We start from the raw sequence: 17,724 nt of genomic DNA on the forward strand, positions 1-17,724 counted from the left end.
ATAGGTTCCTGTGACCTCAAAAAAGTCACACAGTGAAACCTCTGGGGTTCAGTTGCCTTTCTGTTAAATGGGAGGAAATATTTTAATCTGCATGAAGGCAGTATCATTCAGAGCTATGGATTATGTATCAAAAGACATGAGTGTGAATGCTAGCTCTGAGATTTACTAGCTATGTGACCTTGACCAGTTAAACTAACCTCTCTGAGCCTCAGTTTCCTCATCTGTAAAATGAGGATAATGGATCCTGTCCTTTCTATCACACAGGATTGTGTTTAAGAAAGTGTTTTGCAAACTCTGTACGTGTGTAAGCAGTTCTTATCTCTTGAAATCCTATGTTGGATTCTATTCAGGAATCCAATAAATGAACAAATATCTATTATTTATGAGCCTCAGTTCTAACCTGCTTAGTTTTCTTCTTCCTTCCTCCAAATCTCAGCCTTCTCTCTACCTTCTCCTTCCCAATAGGAAAAGTTAATATGTTATATAGCAAGTCTGCACAACCTGCGACCTGCCGTAGGATTTTGGGTGGCCCCCCAAAAGGTAAAACATCCTTTATATTTTTTCGCAGGCTGCCCAAAGTCCTTTGGTGGACTGCAGGCTGCGCAGGCCAGTTATATAGTAAGAAGAAGAGTTAATGAATTTGGGGTCAAGAGAGACCTGGGTTTGAATTTTGCCTTCAACACTTGCTTTGTGAACATGAGCAAACACCCTCCCAGAGGCTCAGTTTCCTCATCTGTAAAATGGAAATAATAATACTTGTGTAATGTCTGCCTAGTGAAGTAAAAAAGATAATGTCAGTAAAAACATAAATTTTAAAAGCACTATAAAAATGCCAGCTATCATTATTATTATTATTGTTATTGTTATTACTTCCCAAGCATGGATGACATTACTACTCCCTTTTCTTCTGCTCCAGTCCCCCAACCCAATGTAGAGACCTCTTTCCAAGCCTGGGGGAAGACGCTTTGCTGGCTGGCCTGGCTCAGCCCCAGGACGTCAGGTCAGGTCGCTGGACCAGCCTCTCTAAGGCAGAGGGTCTACAGGACACACTCCTCCATTCTGACCCAGGGGTACATGCCACAGTTGCTTTCTTTTGGCGTGTCCAGGTGTCATACCTTGTTGAGTTCCTCACCTGTCCTCTAGGCTTTTACAGGTGGTACAGGGATGTACCTGGAATTGTCCAGCTGCAGTTTGGTTACTGGGCATTTCTGTAGCACTCTGTTCTCTCTGGGGAGGCAACCCCTTCAGCTTTTTAGTGACTTTCTGAGCTATCCCTCTAAATGTATGAGTTGGGCCACTAGAACAAATCAGATCTCACTGTCCTCCTCCTCTAATATCCTAGAATGTTGTCTCCATGTAACCTTAGTCACCCCTTCCTACAATGACAGACCTTCCCAAAGGTCAGTTTCCTTTCTCCAAATGCCTGCCCCTCTGCCCTCAGATCCTCCTCCAGACCGTCTTGTCTACAGGCTCAACAAACCTGTCTTCCAAAGCAGTTTTGTCCTCACATACTTCTCCTTGCCAAACCTCTGCTAGTCAGCCTTATGACATTCTTTCTGGAAGTGGGGCTATTCTATGTGATCATTCAATCTAACATTTCTATAATCCAGGGCTAATAAAAGTGATCACAATAACTCACAATTCCATAGCACTTTGAGGTTTACAAAGTGCCTTCTGCACATCAACCCCATGAGGTAGTGTATGGAAGTGTAGAAGGAGCCTGTGGCTCCTAGTGGCAGTGTCCTGTGCATGGTCCCACAGCTGGCTCCATGCCCAGCACCTTTACTCCTGCACCACTGTCCAAGCACTAGCCCAAAGGTCCCGGGCTATGTGGTTGTTCAGGAGCTACTACCTCAGCCCTCAGTCTAGAGCAGCAGCCTCTCACAGGAGCTTCTTCTCCAACTGACTGATTCACCTGCCCTTTACACTGTAGAATCTTGGCAGGCTGGCAGAACCCCTGGTACAGCATCCTTGCCCAGAGCCAGGGGCCTATGTCTTTAGCCCAGAATAGGACTCAGAGGCACTCACACCAGGGAGAGAGAACAATATCAAACTGTTGGGAGAGGGGAAGGCAGCGGAAGGGAAACACAGGACTGTAGCAATGGACTGCTGTACATAATTTAGCTCTTGAAGGGAACCTGGTTGCCAGAAAATGTTTTGTGTTTTATTTATAATGTTAGTTGCTGAGAAGTCTGACTATCTTTTTATATAGCTCCCTAGCTGGTGATCCCTTACCTGCCTAGCAGACACTTCTGGACTCAAGTGTGTGCCTGGTTGCCATCTCCACTGTGTTCCAGGCTCTCAGTAAGGAAAGGAGGGAGGGCACCTGACAATATCCCTCCCCTACTGCTCCCCTGTCCCTAATACAAGGCTTGGTTTTTGACTTTGTATTATACTTATTTATAAAGACCTATATTCTCTCTGATGCCAGCACTCCTCCACTGTCCCTCCACAGCAGTTTGATATTTGTCTAAGTCATCCCATAAATCCTCCATAAAGGATGCATCCAAGTCTTTGCTCTGAGGTTCTCCATCTCTGGTCTCTCATTCTGGCTACCAGACTAGCCCACCTTCTTTTCTAATCATATGAGTCCTTGATGATGTCTTTTCCACCACTTACTGGCCACAGCGACACATGAGAATGCAAGCTCTGATTTCCCCATTATTTTCTGTGACTTGTGTCTTCACTCGGATTCACTCAAGGCAAAGACCATGTCTTAAAGGACTTTTTAATGTGTGTGTTCCTAGAGCACCTTGCTCAGGCCCAAGCTATCATGAAAGACTGATTCACTTGGTCACTGGGTGAAAATGTCAGCAGCCAAAGGCTTCAGTAACTCCTTAGATGACCTGTCCAAACTGCTATCTGTTCTCCCTTCTTCAGATTTATTTTGCCAGCTGTGTATATGGATCAGAAGACGTCAGAACCTCAGGAGCATACTTCCTCATGGCTAACGTTTTCTTTCACCAGAATAAGATGGATGTAGCGGACTCGATGTACACAAAGGTGAGTGGGCACAGACAAAAACTGGGTCCTGATGAGCCTGATCCACCATCATCCACCTGCATTCATCTGATTTGCGTCCATTGGTCAGTAAGCATTTAGCAAGTACCTACTATGTTCCAGGCCCTGTGCTAAGTGATTACAGAGAAAGGCAAAAGACAGTCCCTGCCCTCTGAGAGCTCACAGTCTAACAGAGGAGACAGCATTCAAACATATATGTATAAATAAGCTATTTACAGGATAAGCAGGAAAGAAGAGAGGGGAAGGCATTAGAATTAAGAGGGGTTGGGAAAGGTCCTGTAGAAGATGGAACTTTAGTTGGGACTTAAAGGAAACCAGGAAAGTAGGCAGTAGGCAGTAGGCAGAGCTGAGGGTGGAGAACAGCAGTCCAGGCGTTTGAGGACAGCCAGAGGAAATGCCTGGAGCTGAGAGATGGCATGTCTGGTTTGAGGAATAGCCAGGAGGTCAGTGTCACTGGAGCCAAGCTTACATGGGTAGGGGTGTAAGGCCCAAGAGGACTAGAAAGGTGTGTGTGTTCAGAGTAACTTTTCTCTAATCATATTCATAACTTGAGACTCCACTGCTATTCTTCTCAGTGCCCACTCACCAAAGTTAGATATATACTGGGTGCATGGGAATCACTTGATAGGTTCCTAATTGATTAGCATTAAACCCAGCCAAATGCAGTGTTGCATGTCCTATCACATTCCTAAGAACAAGGTAATTAAATCATATTGAAGTCCACTATTGGGAGGAAGAAAGGAATTTGGGGGGTAATTAATTGCAGATAGGGGACAACTGGGTAGCACAGTGGATAGAGTGCTAGGCCTGGAGTCAGGAAGACTTCTTGAGTTCAAAGTCAGCCTCCAACACCAGCTGTGTGACCCTGAGCTTAACCCAGTTTGCCTTAGTTTCCTCATCTGTAAAATGAGCTGGAGAAGGAAATGACAAATCACTCCAGCATCTTTGCTAAAAAACCCCAAGTTGAGGTCACAAAGAGATGAAAAATGACTGAACAACAACAAAATTGCAGATATAACCTATTAAGGATAAAGAAAAATGGAAAGGGCTCAAATTTCCCCCTCTTTCTTTAAATACAAGATCTTTTTTATATGTTGAAATGTTACATTTAAGATATAATAATTTTAAAAACAATATATTAGAATACAGATAATGTTTATTACAGTAATATCATTTACCTGGAGGTTACTCATCCAGAAATCTGAACTGTTCTCTACTGTCTATGAACTTGTTTAATGCCTTACATTAGATTATAAGTGCTTTGAGGGCAGGAATCATGTCATTTATATTTCTAACCTCCTAGCACCAAACATACTGTAGTCACTTGATAAATGTTTGCTGAATGAATTAATGTCTACTCAGAAGTAAGCTCAAAAAGACCTGTATTTTGTCAAAATGTATGTCACAAAGCATTACACTTTGTGTATGTTAAATGAAGCTCATATACTTACAAGAATGTCCCTTAGGCCCTTGTTCAGAATCTACTGACATGTAGTTTACTTATGGATCTAACAAGATGAGTTATCTTGTCTCTTGATCAAAGTAAAAGCAACACATTTAGGAAAGAGAAGGCCCTCTACAGGCACATAGCAGAAAGAAGGGATAGCATAAAGGGGATGATTATTTTTAAAAACTGATAAGAGCTCACAAAGCACAGAAATCTGGGCTCAGTCTACTGATCAACAGGGGTATGCTCCTCCATAGTGCCTGAGAGAATGACTGTATTATAGCACAGGATAATGAAGAGTATTTATTAATTTAATCATACCCATTATTCAAACAAGTAATAATTGCTGGTATTTATATTCTAGTTTCTCAAGCTACCTCGTTGGATCCTCTTAACAACCATAGGAGATAGCTACTACAGATACCATTATTCACCCTTTACAGATGAGGAAACTGAGACTCAGAGAGGTTTTGTGACTTGCCCATGGCTACATATCTTTTTTTTTTTTTGGTGAGGCCATCAGTCTTAAGTGACTTGCCCAGGGTCACACAGCTAGTGTCAAGTATCTGAGGCTGGATTTGAACTGACTCCAGGTTCTCCTGACTCCAAGGCTGGTGCTCTATCCCCTGTGCCACCTAGCTGCCCTGCACATTGAATAAATGTTGGAAATGAGATATGAACCCAGGTCTTCCTGACTCCAGGTCCAGTACTCTATACAATATGTCATATTACTTCTCAATACTTTTTTTAATTTAACATTTTATTTCCCCCCCCCCAATTAACATGTAAAAACAATTTTAACATTCTTTTTTTCAAATCTTGAGTTCCAAATTCTCTCACTCCATCCCCTTCTCCCCTCATTGAGAAGACAAGCAATTTAACATAGGTTATACATGTATAGCCATACAAAATACATTTCTATGTAAGTCATGCTGTGAAAGAAAACAGACAAAAAAACCCCAAGAAAAATAAAAGAAAGTAAAGAAAAAGTATCTTCAATCTGGATTCAGGTTCTACCAGTTCTTTGTCTGGAGACACAACACCTTTCATCATAAGTCCTTCAGAATTGTCTTGGATCATTGTATTGCTGAGAATTGACGGTGGAGCATCATACAATAGTGCTGTTATTGTGTATCATATTCTCCTGGTTCTGTTCATTTCATTTTACATCAGTAACTCTTTCTAGGTTTCTCTGAGCACATCCTGCTTGTCATTTCTTCTAACGCAATGGTATTCCATCACAATCATATACAACAACTTATTCAACCATTCCCCAATTGATGGACATTCTCATTTCCAATTCTTTGGCACCAATAAAAGAGTTGCTGCAAATATTTTTGTACATGTAGATCCTTTTCTTTTCTTTTTTTAATCTCTTTGAGACACAGAGCTAGTAGTGATATTGCTTAGTCAAAGGGTATGCATAGTTTTATAGCCTGTTGAGAATAGTTCCAAATGGCTCTCCAGAATGGTTGAATCAGTATACAACTTCACCAGTAGTGCATTAGTGTTTTAATTTTCCTACATCCCCTCCAACATTTGTCATTTTCCTTTTCTGTCATATTAGCCAATCTGACAGGTATGAGGTAGTATCTCAGAGTTCTTTTAATTTGCATTTCTCTAATCATTAGTGATTTAGAGCATTTTTTCATATGCCTGTGGATAACTTCAATAACTTGGTCTAAAAACTGCCTGTTTATATCACCTCACCATTTATCAATTGAGGAATAGATCTTATTTCTATAAATTTGAGTCAGTTTTCTATATATATTTGAGAAATAAGGTCTTTATGAGAGAAACTTGCTGTAATTTTTTTTTTTAGGCAATTGGGATTAAGTGACTTGCCCAGGGTCACACAGCTAGTAAGTGTCAGGTGTTTGGTCTGAGGCTGGATTTGAACTCAAGTCTTCCTGATTTCAGGGCCAGTGCTCTGTGCACTGCGCCATCTAGCTGCCCCAATTTTTTTTCATAGTAATGATTACTATGTATTCCCTCCATCCTATTTTCCCCATTTATCCTACTTTCTCTCTTCTTTCACCCTGTCCATTTTCAAAAGTGTTTTGTTCTTACTTTGACCTCTGCCAATCTGCTCTTCCTTCTATCAGCACTGAACCCCATCCCTCCTTATCTTATCCCCTTTCACTCCTATGTTGCTGTAGGGTAAGATAGATTTCTACACCCAATTGAGTGTGTATGTTACTCCCTCTTTGAGCCAATTCTGATGTGAGTAAGGTTCTCATGCTTCCCCCCCCCCCACTCTGGCCACTTCCCCCATCTTCCTCTCCACTGTAGAAGCTCTTTTGTGCCCCCTTTATTCTACCTCTTGCTTTCCCCTTCTCCCAATACATTCTTCTTTCTCACCCCTTAATTTTATTTTTTAGATAATCTTCCCATTGTATTTAACTCACACCCATGTCCTCTGTCTATGTATACTCCTTCTAACTGCCCTAATAATGAGTTTTTAGGAGTTACAAGTATCATTTTCCTATGTAGGAATGTAAACAATTTAACCTTATGGAGTTCCTTATGATTTCTTTTTCCTGTTTACCTTTTTATGCTTCTCTTGAGTCTTGTATTTGAAAGTCATATTTTCTATTCAGCTCTGGTCTTTCCATCAGGAATGCTTAAAAGTCCTCTATTTCACTGAATATCCATTCCCCACCCCCCAAAGGATTATACTCAGTTTTGCTGGGTGGATGATTCTTGGTTGTAATCCTAGCTCTTTTGCCCTTCAGATTATCATATTCCAAGCCCTCTAATTCTTTAATGTAGAAACTGCTAAATCTAGTGTTATCCTTACGGTGGCTCTACAATATTTGAATTGTTTTCTTTTTCGTTGCTTATAATATTTTCTCCTTGATTTGGGAACTCTGGAATTTAGCTGTAATATTCCTGGGAATTTTCATTTGGGGATCTCTTTCAGGAGGTGATCAGTGGAATCTTTTAATTTCTGTTTTACCCTTAGATTCCAGAATATCAGGGCAATTTTCCTTGATAATTTCTTGAATGATGTTTAGGCTCTTTTTTGATCATGGCTTTCAGGTAGTCCAATAATTCTTAAATTATCTCTTCTGGATCCATTTTCTAGGTCAATTGTTTTTCCAATGAGATATTTCACATTTTTTTTCCTATTTTTTCTACTCATTTCACTTTATTTTATTGTTTCTTAATATTTCATGGAGTCATTAGTTTCCACTTGGCCAATTCTAATTTGTAAGGAATTATTTTCTTCAGTGAGCTTTTGTGCCTCCTTTTCCATTTCGTCAATTCTACTTTTTATGGAATCTTTTTTTTTCAGTGAATTTTTTATATCTTTTTCCATTTGGCCAATTCTGCTTTTCAAGGCATCGTTCTCTTCATTGGATTTTTGTGCCTATTTTATCATTTGGTCTATTCTGTTTTTTAAAGTGTTGTTTCCTTCAGCCACCTTTACCAAGTGGTTGACTCCTTTTTCATGATTTTCTTGTATCACTCTCATTTCCTCTTCCCAATTTTTCTTCTACTTCTCTTACTTGATTTTTGAAATCCTATTTGAGCTCTCCCATGGCCTGAGACCAATTCATATTTTTGTTGGAGGCTTTGAATTTAGGAGCTTTGACTTTGGTGTCTTCTTCTGATTGTATGTTTTGATCTTCCTTGTCAGCAAAGTAAGATTCTGTAGTCTGAGTTTCCTTCCACTGTTTGCTCATCTTCCCAGCCAATTACTTGACTTTTTAACTCTTTGTTAAGGTAGGCTCTGTTTACAGTGTGGAGAATGTACTGTCCCAAGCTTCAGGGGTTTTGTGCAGCTGTTTTCAGAGATACTTCTAGGGACCTGTAAGTTTTCAGTTCTTCCAAGGTTGTGTGATCTAAGGAGAGGTATTTACTCCTCTCCTGGCCTGTGTTCTGGTCTATGAGTGACCACAAGCACTCTTTTCTGCCCTGGAAGTGTGAGGAGGGTTCCCGTTCCACTGCTGCAACAAGCTCTGCTATGCCAGTGCTCGTCCTCGCCCCAGGACTGCCACCCAGGACTTGGACCCAGATCCAAGTATGGGCAAAGCAACAGAATCCTGCCTTAGGGCCAGCAAAGAGATCCCTGTAATCTCCTTTTGGTCAGTTATTTGAACCCCCTTACTGTCTGTGAGCTGAGAACTCTGGAAGCAGCCACTGCCACTGCAGCCGTTGCCCCAGGGATACACCAGGGGTGGGTCTGGACCATGTTCCTCTCTCAGCCAGGTCCAACAGACCTTTCTCACTGACCTTTTAAGTTGTCTTTGGCATTTGTGGGTTGAGAAGTCTGGAAACCACCATAGCTGCCCATGATTCAGTCCCCTGAGGCTTTCTCAGGGTTTGCTGGGGCCCTGTCTTTGACTGCACAGCCTGTACTGGACTGTGCTCCTCTCCCAGCCTGGTGCAACAGACCTTTCCTGTCAACCATCCAGGTTGTCTTGGGCTGGGAATTTGTTTCACTCTGCCTTTTGTGGGTTCTGCTGCTCTAGAATTTGTTTAGAGTCATTCTTACAGGTATTTGGAGGGGTTTGGGGGAGAGCTCAAGTGAATCCTTGCTTTTACTCTGCCATCTTGGCTCCCCACAGTAACTTTCTATAGTCAGGATCTTTTTCTACTGTTTGCTCATTTCCAGCCTATTTCTTGACTTTTAACTCCATGCTAACATGGGGCTCTGCTTCTGGAGTGGAGAGGGCACCATCCCAAGCTTCTCATGTCCAAGATTTTGTGTAGCTGTTTTCAGAGATAGTTCTGAGGACCTGTAAGTTTTTGGGTTTTCCGAGGTGGTATGATCTAGGGAGAGGTGTGTTTACTACTTACCTGTACTGTGCACTGGTCTGTGAGTGACTATAAGCACTCTTTTCCACCCTGGAACTCCGATCAGGGTTCCAGCTTCTCTGTGTCTGCAAGCTCTGGTGTGCTAGTGCTCCTCCTCCTCCTCCTGGGACTGAGACCCAGGATTGTGACTCAGATCCAAGTATGGGCAAAGCAACAGAGTTCTGCCTTTGGTGTCAGCAAAGGGACTCCTGAAATCTCCTTCTGACCAGCTATCCAACCCCCTTACCTTCTGTGGGCTGAGAAGTCTGGAAACCACCACTGTTGCCACTGATTCGGTTACTGTCAGGTCCTGCTCCTGGTTTTCTGGGGCTAGGTTTGTGCTGGTGTGGTCTCTGCTGGACTGTGTTCCACTCTCACGCAGGTGCAACGGACCTCTCCTGTCGACCTTTTAAGTTGTCTTAAGCTGGAAAATTGCCTCACTCCATCCTTTTGTAGGTTCTGCTGCTCTAGAATTTGTTTTGAAGCATTCTTTAAAGGTATTTGGAGAAGTTTGGGAGAGAGTTCAGGCAAGTCCATGCTTTATTCCACCATCTTGCTTCTCAATATTTATTACTAAGTGAGATCATGTTACCTGGGTGACCTGGAGATTAGTGGTGCCCTCAACAGAAAAGGGAAGTTTAGATTTTCTGTCTAAGAAGGCAAGGAAGTCAGTAATGCTTTTTAGAAAGATTTCCACAAGAAATGTCTAAAATGAAAGTAGTTTGTGTGTTTAAAGGGGTAAAGTTCAGGTAACTAGAAAATTCAGTTCTGTGTGGCAGTTGATTACCCAACAATACCAGATAAATAAAGCATCTGTTATTCTTACCATCCTAACATAGGACCAAGTCAGGTCCCCTCTTCCCATTTCCTACCCCCACACTGATCTTTTCAGGTCTTCCTAGGAGTACTTCAAGCCACATCAGGTTGCCCCAGGATTTCAGGGAATCCCATGGGATTACCACAAAATGAACCAGAACCTCTACCCTCCCCCTAGCTTAGACTGCTCCCAAATTAAACCTGCCTGGCAATGGCTTACACTACCTATTGATATTGATATTGATACCTGTTGATACAAAGTCATGCCTGCTTTGATCTGGCATGGGCAGGGCACAGTAGTTTCAGGCTTCTAAGAATAAAACCATCTCCACCCTGTAGGAAGATGTGCCCAGCAGCTGATCTATACCAAATTAACTCCCCTGGCTGTCCAGGATTAACTGGTGAAGGGCAAGTGTCATGGTAACATAGCTTACCTTTATTTTCTCTCTTCACAGGTAACTGATATCTGGCACACATTTTTAGATCAACATATTCAAAATCAGCTATGTGCTTGCAAGAAACCAGCAGATATCTTGGCCAAGGAATTGGAAAATGACACTGGTTTGGGTAAATACGTTTTGTTAAAATAGCAATGATATTGTTTATTGTATTCTCAGCTGATGTGAGAGCAAGATAAGTATTGCATTGAATATACTGTTTAGTCATATTGATTATTTCCTCCATTTCATTGATGAAGAAACTGAAGCACAGGAAGTGAGTAGAGTTTTCTAGTGACTAGACTGGAACTCAGAACCCTAGGCCATTTTACATAGCTCACTGACCCACAGATGTCTTGGCATACCTGCCAAGGGTCAATCCAGGAATTGATGAAACTACCTTCCTGCAGCCAGGGCCAATCAGCCCAGTAGAATTTATCGAGCATTTGTGATTTCTAATGCCATACAGCACTCTAACAGCAAGGGAGACAGAATGTACTGAGGCTGGGGCCAAAGAATGCTTACGAGACAACAGAAGAGAGCTTGCAGGTGGCATCCATGCATGTGGAAGGGCCATAGATGGGTGTGACCAAGGAAGGCCGCCTGGAGATAATGAATTTTTAGCTGGGAGGGAGGGGCATGGATTGACAGAAAAGAGTGCAGAGGACAGGCCAGGTTGAGGGAGCAGCAGAGTCACAGGTGCTTCTTTAGTAGTAGGAATGAATACTTTGTGGGAGGTAGTAAGTAGGTCGGCTTGTCAGGAATCCAAGGGGCTGCGCTGGCTAGGGTGCTGAGGGAAGGGGGAGTTGGTGAAACACAATTGGACAGAAACAAGGGCTCTCAACAGGCCATGAGAGCTTCTCAGAACTGGAAGGACCGCCTCTGGGCAGTGCCCAGGACTGATGCTCCCTCTGCCTTTGACAGTGGGCTGGTCACTTATCTGAATTTGTTTGCAAGGCTACTGTAAGTCAACCCCTAGATTCAAAGTTAGTCTGTGGGCAGTTTTACAAACACCATGTCCTGACAGGAAGAAGGGGAGCAATGGGAAGAGATCGCTAAGCAGCTGTAGGCTCTGAGGCAGTGCAGTCTCTCCTGGATTGCTCCTTTTGGTCATTCCAGTCCCAGGAAGGAGGACATAGCTAATCTGCACTGCTCAGGGCCCCGTGTCAAATGAGGCTGAGAGGACAGTACCCAATGGGAAAGGGGAAGGAGGCAAACTGCAGGCATGGTGTCACCTGCTATGAGTAAGGAGTCCTTTACCCCAAAGGTACTCAAACAGTCCCAGCTATGCATCCAGTGGAAAAAGGCTGCCCCCAACCATTTGGGCAGGCCAATGCAGAATGTCCACACATACTCCAGTCCTCTAGTCTCCTGAAAGTAGGTCCCTGGCATCTTCCACATGAATGACACCATCTTAGGTGATATGAGCATGCACCAAAACCCCATTACAGATAGGTAGATAGATAGACAGACAAGGCATTTACTACATGCTTACTACATGCTAGGCACTATGGTAAGTGTTTGGGATACAGATACAAGTAAACAAGTCAGTCCCTGTCCTCAGGGAGCCTATTTTCCAATGGGGGAAATATAAAACTTAAAGGGGATCTGGAAAGGTGGAGGTAGTGTATGCAGAGTATGGTTTGGAAATGTTGTCTAGGAAATGATGTATGCGATGGTTCCAGACCAGTTAAAACAAAAGGTCACATATCTGAGCCCAGGGCAGGTCCAAGGGCAGAGTCCAAGTCATCTATGCAGATGGGAGATGTAGTACTGTGTATGAGGTAACAGTAAGAAGGTCCTATTAACTGGACCATTGAGTTCATGAAGAGGAGTAATGTATTATAAGGCAAGAAGGTAGGTTGGGGTCAGGTTGTGAAGTACTCTAAATGCCAAATGGCAGTTTGAATTTGATCCCAGAGGTGATGGGGAGATATTATAGTTTATTGCATAGGAGAATGATATGGTCAGATTTGTGATTTAGGAAAATCACTTTGTCAGCTGAGTGGGTTGGAGAGAGGACACAAAGCAGGAAGTCCAATTAGGGGTTTTTGTGGCGTCCAGGTAAGAGGTGATGAGGGCCTGAACTGATGTAGTGGCTGTGTGAGTGGAGAGGAAGGGACATATGTAAGAAGTGTTGTGAGGATAGAAATGACCAGGTTTGGCAACCACCTGAATATATGGGGTGAATAAGAGTGAAAAGTTGAGGATGACACTGAGGCTGCCAACCTTGGTAACTGGAAGGATAGTGCTATCCTAGACAGAAATAGGAAAATTCAAACGAGAAATGAGTTTTGGAGGAAAGGAAATGAGTTCCATCTCAGACATGTTGCATTTGAAATGTTCAAAAGTCAGTTTGTCATATAGAACTACAGGTCAGGAGAGAGACTAGAGCTTGACATAATGGATCTGGGTATCACCACCATAGAGGTAGTAATTGAACTCTTTGTAAGCTAATGAAGTCTCCAAGACTCCAAGAGAAAGAATGTAGAAAGTCAAGAAAAGACAGCCCAGGGCAGAGCCTGATGGGACATCCATATTTGGGGGGTGGGGATATGGATAAAATCCAGCAAAGAAAACTGAAAAGAAATCATTAGACACACAGGAGGAGAACCAGGAAAAAACAGTGTCATGAAAACACAGGAAGAAATGTTCAGGAGTCAACAGCACGCAAGGCTGTAGCAAAGCCTGAAGGATGTGGACTGACAAGAGGCATTTAGATCTGGCTGTGAAGAGATCAGTGGTCCCTTGGAGAGATAAGATTCAGGTGAGTGGTGAACATAGAATGTAAAGGGTTGAAATGTGAGAGAGAGAAGAGGAGCTGGAGGCCACAAGAGTAGAGAGCTTTTTCTAGAATTCAGCTGATAAAGGGAAAAGAAATCTAGGATGATGGCTTGAAGAGATGGTGGCGAATAGTAAAAGTTTCTTAAGGATAGGAGAGACCTGACCATGTTTGTAGGTGACAGAGATAGAACCAGTAGATAGGGGAGAAAATAGAGACTAGAGAGGGATTGGGATAATTGTAGAGGCAATCTGCTGGAGAAGATTGGAGGGGTTGGGATCAAGGTTGCATGTAGAAGCGCTGGTCTTGGGAGAGATTGGAATAAAGAAGAGAATGGAGAATGACGTCAAGGGATTATATCATGTAGAGAAGAAGAGAAGAGGTGGTATCTTCAATGGTGAGGATAGGCAGAGGGAATGGTGTGGAAGGCTTAAGAACAAAATGTTTGTAACAGCTTCTGTGGGGAATAAGATAAAGAATCAGTCAGAAAGGCAGAAAAGGATTACCGTGCTAAATCGAGGACCCAGTTGAGATTATAAAACACAAATTTGTAGTGGTGATAATCACCACATTTGTGACCTTCTCCAGCTTTGTCCAAGTAGGCACAGCACCTCTGTCTCCTCCCAGGCCAGCAGTGCAACCCTTACAGTCATTATCCAAGGAAGCAGCTCTTAGGGAAAAGAGGCCAGCCATCCCCACCAACTGTCAACTGCCTCAGGGCAGGCAAGCCAGCCTCACTAAAGCAGCAAGCCCCCTGAGGGATAGGCAAGAGGCAGCAGGTGCCAGGCAAGTGAAACCACCACCACCACCACCATCATCATCTTCGCTCAGAACCTGATAGGGTGGGTCATGTGGGAAGCAGTCCTTGCAGAGACATAGCCTGGAAATTGTTCCTGTAGGTACTACAGCCACAGCTATCAAAGACCCAGAAAAGAAAGTTTATGCCACCAAAGTCCTTGGCACTATCCAGTGGCTCAACATCAGAAATGGATATGATTTTACCAGTGGAGGTGACATTAAAGAACAAGCATTACCATTTGCTTTGTTGCTGGGCCCTAAGAACAATGGGACATTTCCATCTGATTTGCAGCACAAACCTGCCATATGTCATGTCTTCCCAATGTGAGCTCTCTGAGAACAGCGATGATCTTGCTTTTCTGTTTGTATCCTCAGCACAAAGCATGGTGCTTTGCATATAATAAGCACTTAATAAATGCTTAATTCATTCATTCTGCAGGACTGGAAGAGGCAGATGGTAGGAGCTGTCTAGGGTTGGGGTTTAGCCAGGCATGAGCAAAGGACAAGGGAGCAAGGGAACTGAGGGTATATATAGTATAGTATATGTAGAGTAGAATAGAGTATAGTATAGCATACTATAGTATAATATATAGTATAGAGTTGACCAGGTTAACTATGGGGTAGAGCCAGACCTAGGATGATAGCTTAGGCAAGTCTGAGGGCTAGCGAGACTGGAAATCACAATGAGAAAGAAAATAAGTCCAGGAAGATTAAGGTATAGAGGTAGAATGATAGGAGGTTATGATTGGGTAAAATAATTTCAGAATTCTTCATCATAGAAGTGGAACCTCTGTGGGTAATGACAAGATTGAAGGTGAGTGTACAATAGCGTGTGTAGCTGAAAGGGAGTGGAAGAGATGGAGGAACTTGGAAAGTTAGGGTGTTAGAGAGGACAGCAGTCTTAGGGCTGTCAAACAACTAGTGAAACTCCTTCTTAGTGGCAGGGGCCAGGAGGGGGTGCCCGGAGTCTTACTTTCAAGCTTGTCATAACCAATCCACTTTCCATGCAGATGAACCCCAGGAAGCAGAAGCAGTTCACATCCTGTCAACCATTTTGGAAATCCGAGAACACACGGCAAAAGAAAAGCCAGAGCTCATTATCAAAATCCTGAAAACGGTGGCAATGCTCCATTACCTAATGATGAATTTATCAAAGGCAAGTTTCCATGGTGCCATAATGTATAGAAAATTTGAAATCCAGTCTCAATTTTCCCAATTGCATTAGAATTTGCGCACGTGTGTGCTCAGAGACAGACAGACACAGACACACACACCCCCTAGATTCAAAGCAGCTGCAGTTATTTTAAGCTCAGGATTGGTCTCCCAGAGAAAGTCTGTTATGAGTTAGTTGGGGGGGAATTTGGGTGGGTGGGCATGCCTGGTGCTTTGTTAAAGGTAATCCTACTTCTAACAGGAAACAGAGGGGGTCAGAGAGCCCTCACAGAGTCATCTAAAGAGCAGGGCATTGATATTTCACCTTCAAGGGAGGCTGGAAAATCACAAAATCAGATACTAGAACAAATGGGAAGTGCTTTGGCTGGGAAGGAGTTAGAACTATGGAGTCTGAAAACAGATCAAAGCATACTATTTGCTCTCTCTTTTTCTTTTTCTTTCTTTTTTTTGTTTCTTCTTTCTCATGGTTTCTCCCATTGCTTCTAATTCTGTACAACATGACTAATGTGAAAATAGGTTCAATATGAATGTATATGTAGAGCCTATATCAGATTGCACACTGTCTTGGAGTGGAAGGAGGGGGGAGATGGGGAGAAAATTTGGAATTCAAAATCTTGTGGAAGTGAATGTTGAAAAGGAAAAATAAATAAATTTTTAAAAAAAGAGTGGTTCACCCTGTTGTGGCTACTGCTGGGTCAGGCTGAGGCTGGTGGATCATTTGAGTTTAGGAGGTCTGAATCGAAAAGGGACTAAAGTCCAACATTGATATAGAATGGTGAGCCCCTGGGGACCACCAGGCTGAGTAAGGAGGGATGAGATGGCCCAGGTTAGAGATGGAGCAGATCGAAGGGTAAGGGCACATGGGTTCAGGCTCTGGCTCTGTGACCTTGTCTGTCCTTTCCTCTCTGGACCATTTTCCTTTTGTAAAGTGAGAGGGTGGTCTAGACAGTCCGTAAATACTTCCCCGCTCTACAGCTATGATCCTGTCCCCCTCTCTATCTCATCAATTCAATAAACATTTATTAAGTGCCTACTATGTGCCAGGAACTATCCTAAGCATTAGCAATACAAAGAGTTCCTTGCCCTCAAGGAGCTTACAATCTAACAGGCTCATCTAGTCCTGTGACAATTTTCTTTCATTTTTCTCCATTTCATTTCAGGCTCATGAACTTGCTGCGAAAGCTTACATTTTATCTAAAGAGCTGCCTGATAAAGAAGATGAATCCAAAGCCCTTCAAGAGCTGCTAGGCCTCATTGCTTCCAAAAACCCAGTGATCTCAAAGGCGTCCAAGTTCTTCCTGAACCAGGGCCATTAGAGCAACAGGAATGGATGCTACAGATGGGCTAATAACATGTTATATTACAGCTGCAGTTTCAGCCCAGGGGGTTCAGCTTTGAAATCTTACCCTTGCCAAATGGGTCTTCACAATGCCCATTATGAGGAAAGTTGGACTTTGTGCAGAGGGTGTAGAAATCCTACCACACCTTGATTTGTGTGACAGGATGTCAGGATATTGGCACATTGTTATGCTTTTGTTTTCATGCTTTTTCTTATGTAAACTCCATTATCATAGGAAATTAGGGCATTAGACTAGGGGTACACCCCTAGCTATACCTCATTTTGTGCATTAATGTGAGCACAGTTTCAATTTAATGCAACCAATAAATTAGGGAAATGGTTTGCCTTTGACATTTACTAGGTGTATGATTCAGGCAAGTCACTAACTTCTCTGGGCCTCAGTTTTTTCATCTATAAAATGGGAAGTTCTTCTGGGGGTATGAGAGAGAGGTATCATGAGGGAAGTGATTGGTAAACCTTAAAGTACTGATGATGACAAATGTGTTGTCATTATTCCATTGCTAGCATTGTCCCCCATACACGTTTTATGGGTTCGTGACAAGTCCCTGACCAGTTGCTATCTCAGCTCTGTAAGCTCCAGACCTGAGCTCAGAAATACTTCAGAGGCTCTGCAGAGACTCTCCCTTCTCTATGGGCTTCCTTGTACTGGGAGGCACCAACGCAGACATTGGATGACCACCAGTCAGGGATATCGTGGAGACGTTCTGCATGGATGGGGGTTGGATGGAAATACTTGTGAGGCTTCTGAGTTGTGATGCTGCTCTCTGAGCTAAATAAATCCCTGATAATGACCGCCATCACAATTTCAGGGATTTTGTTTTGACTTAAGGTTTAACTTTCTGTTAAAGCATTACCATTCCCAACACCGCTTGACTGTCAGGTCCTACAGTGTGCCTTGTTTCTTACATGTCAGTGATCCACAGCTAAGAGCCACAGGTGCATTCACAGTGTTGGTGATCCATGCAAAAAATTATCCTCTAACTGGGGTGGGGAACCTGCAGCCTCGAGGCCACATGTGGCCCTGTAGGTCCTCAAGTGCAGCCCTTTGAAATTTGAATTCCAATCCGTTCCAGATTGGACCTAGAGG

The 17,724-nt window shown here is 43.0% G+C and overlaps 1 protein-coding gene across 1 annotated transcript in view; it reads left to right on the forward strand.

Annotated features, from left to right (window-relative positions):
- The window catches only part of ZMYND12 (zinc finger MYND-type containing 12), a 36,755-nt gene extending 19,263 nt beyond the window's left edge, over positions 1 to 17,492 (forward strand). The window contains exons 5-8 of the mRNA XM_027864717.1: positions 2,881 to 3,003; positions 10,543 to 10,654; positions 15,115 to 15,260; positions 16,438 to 17,492. Coding sequence (XP_027720518.1) covers positions 2,881 to 3,003; positions 10,543 to 10,654; positions 15,115 to 15,260; positions 16,438 to 16,593 — 537 coding nt within the window. The 3' untranslated portion in view covers positions 16,594 to 17,492. The remainder of the gene's footprint in view (positions 1 to 2,880; positions 3,004 to 10,542; positions 10,655 to 15,114; positions 15,261 to 16,437) is intronic.
- Positions 17,493 to 17,724: the final 232 nt, after the last annotated feature.

This window comes from Vombatus ursinus, unplaced genomic scaffold, assembly GCF_900497805.2.
Source record: "Vombatus ursinus unplaced genomic scaffold, bare-nosed wombat genome assembly UNPS02014775.1, whole genome shotgun sequence".
In the NCBI taxonomy this organism is placed as follows: Eukaryota; Metazoa; Chordata; class Mammalia; order Diprotodontia; family Vombatidae; genus Vombatus; species Vombatus ursinus.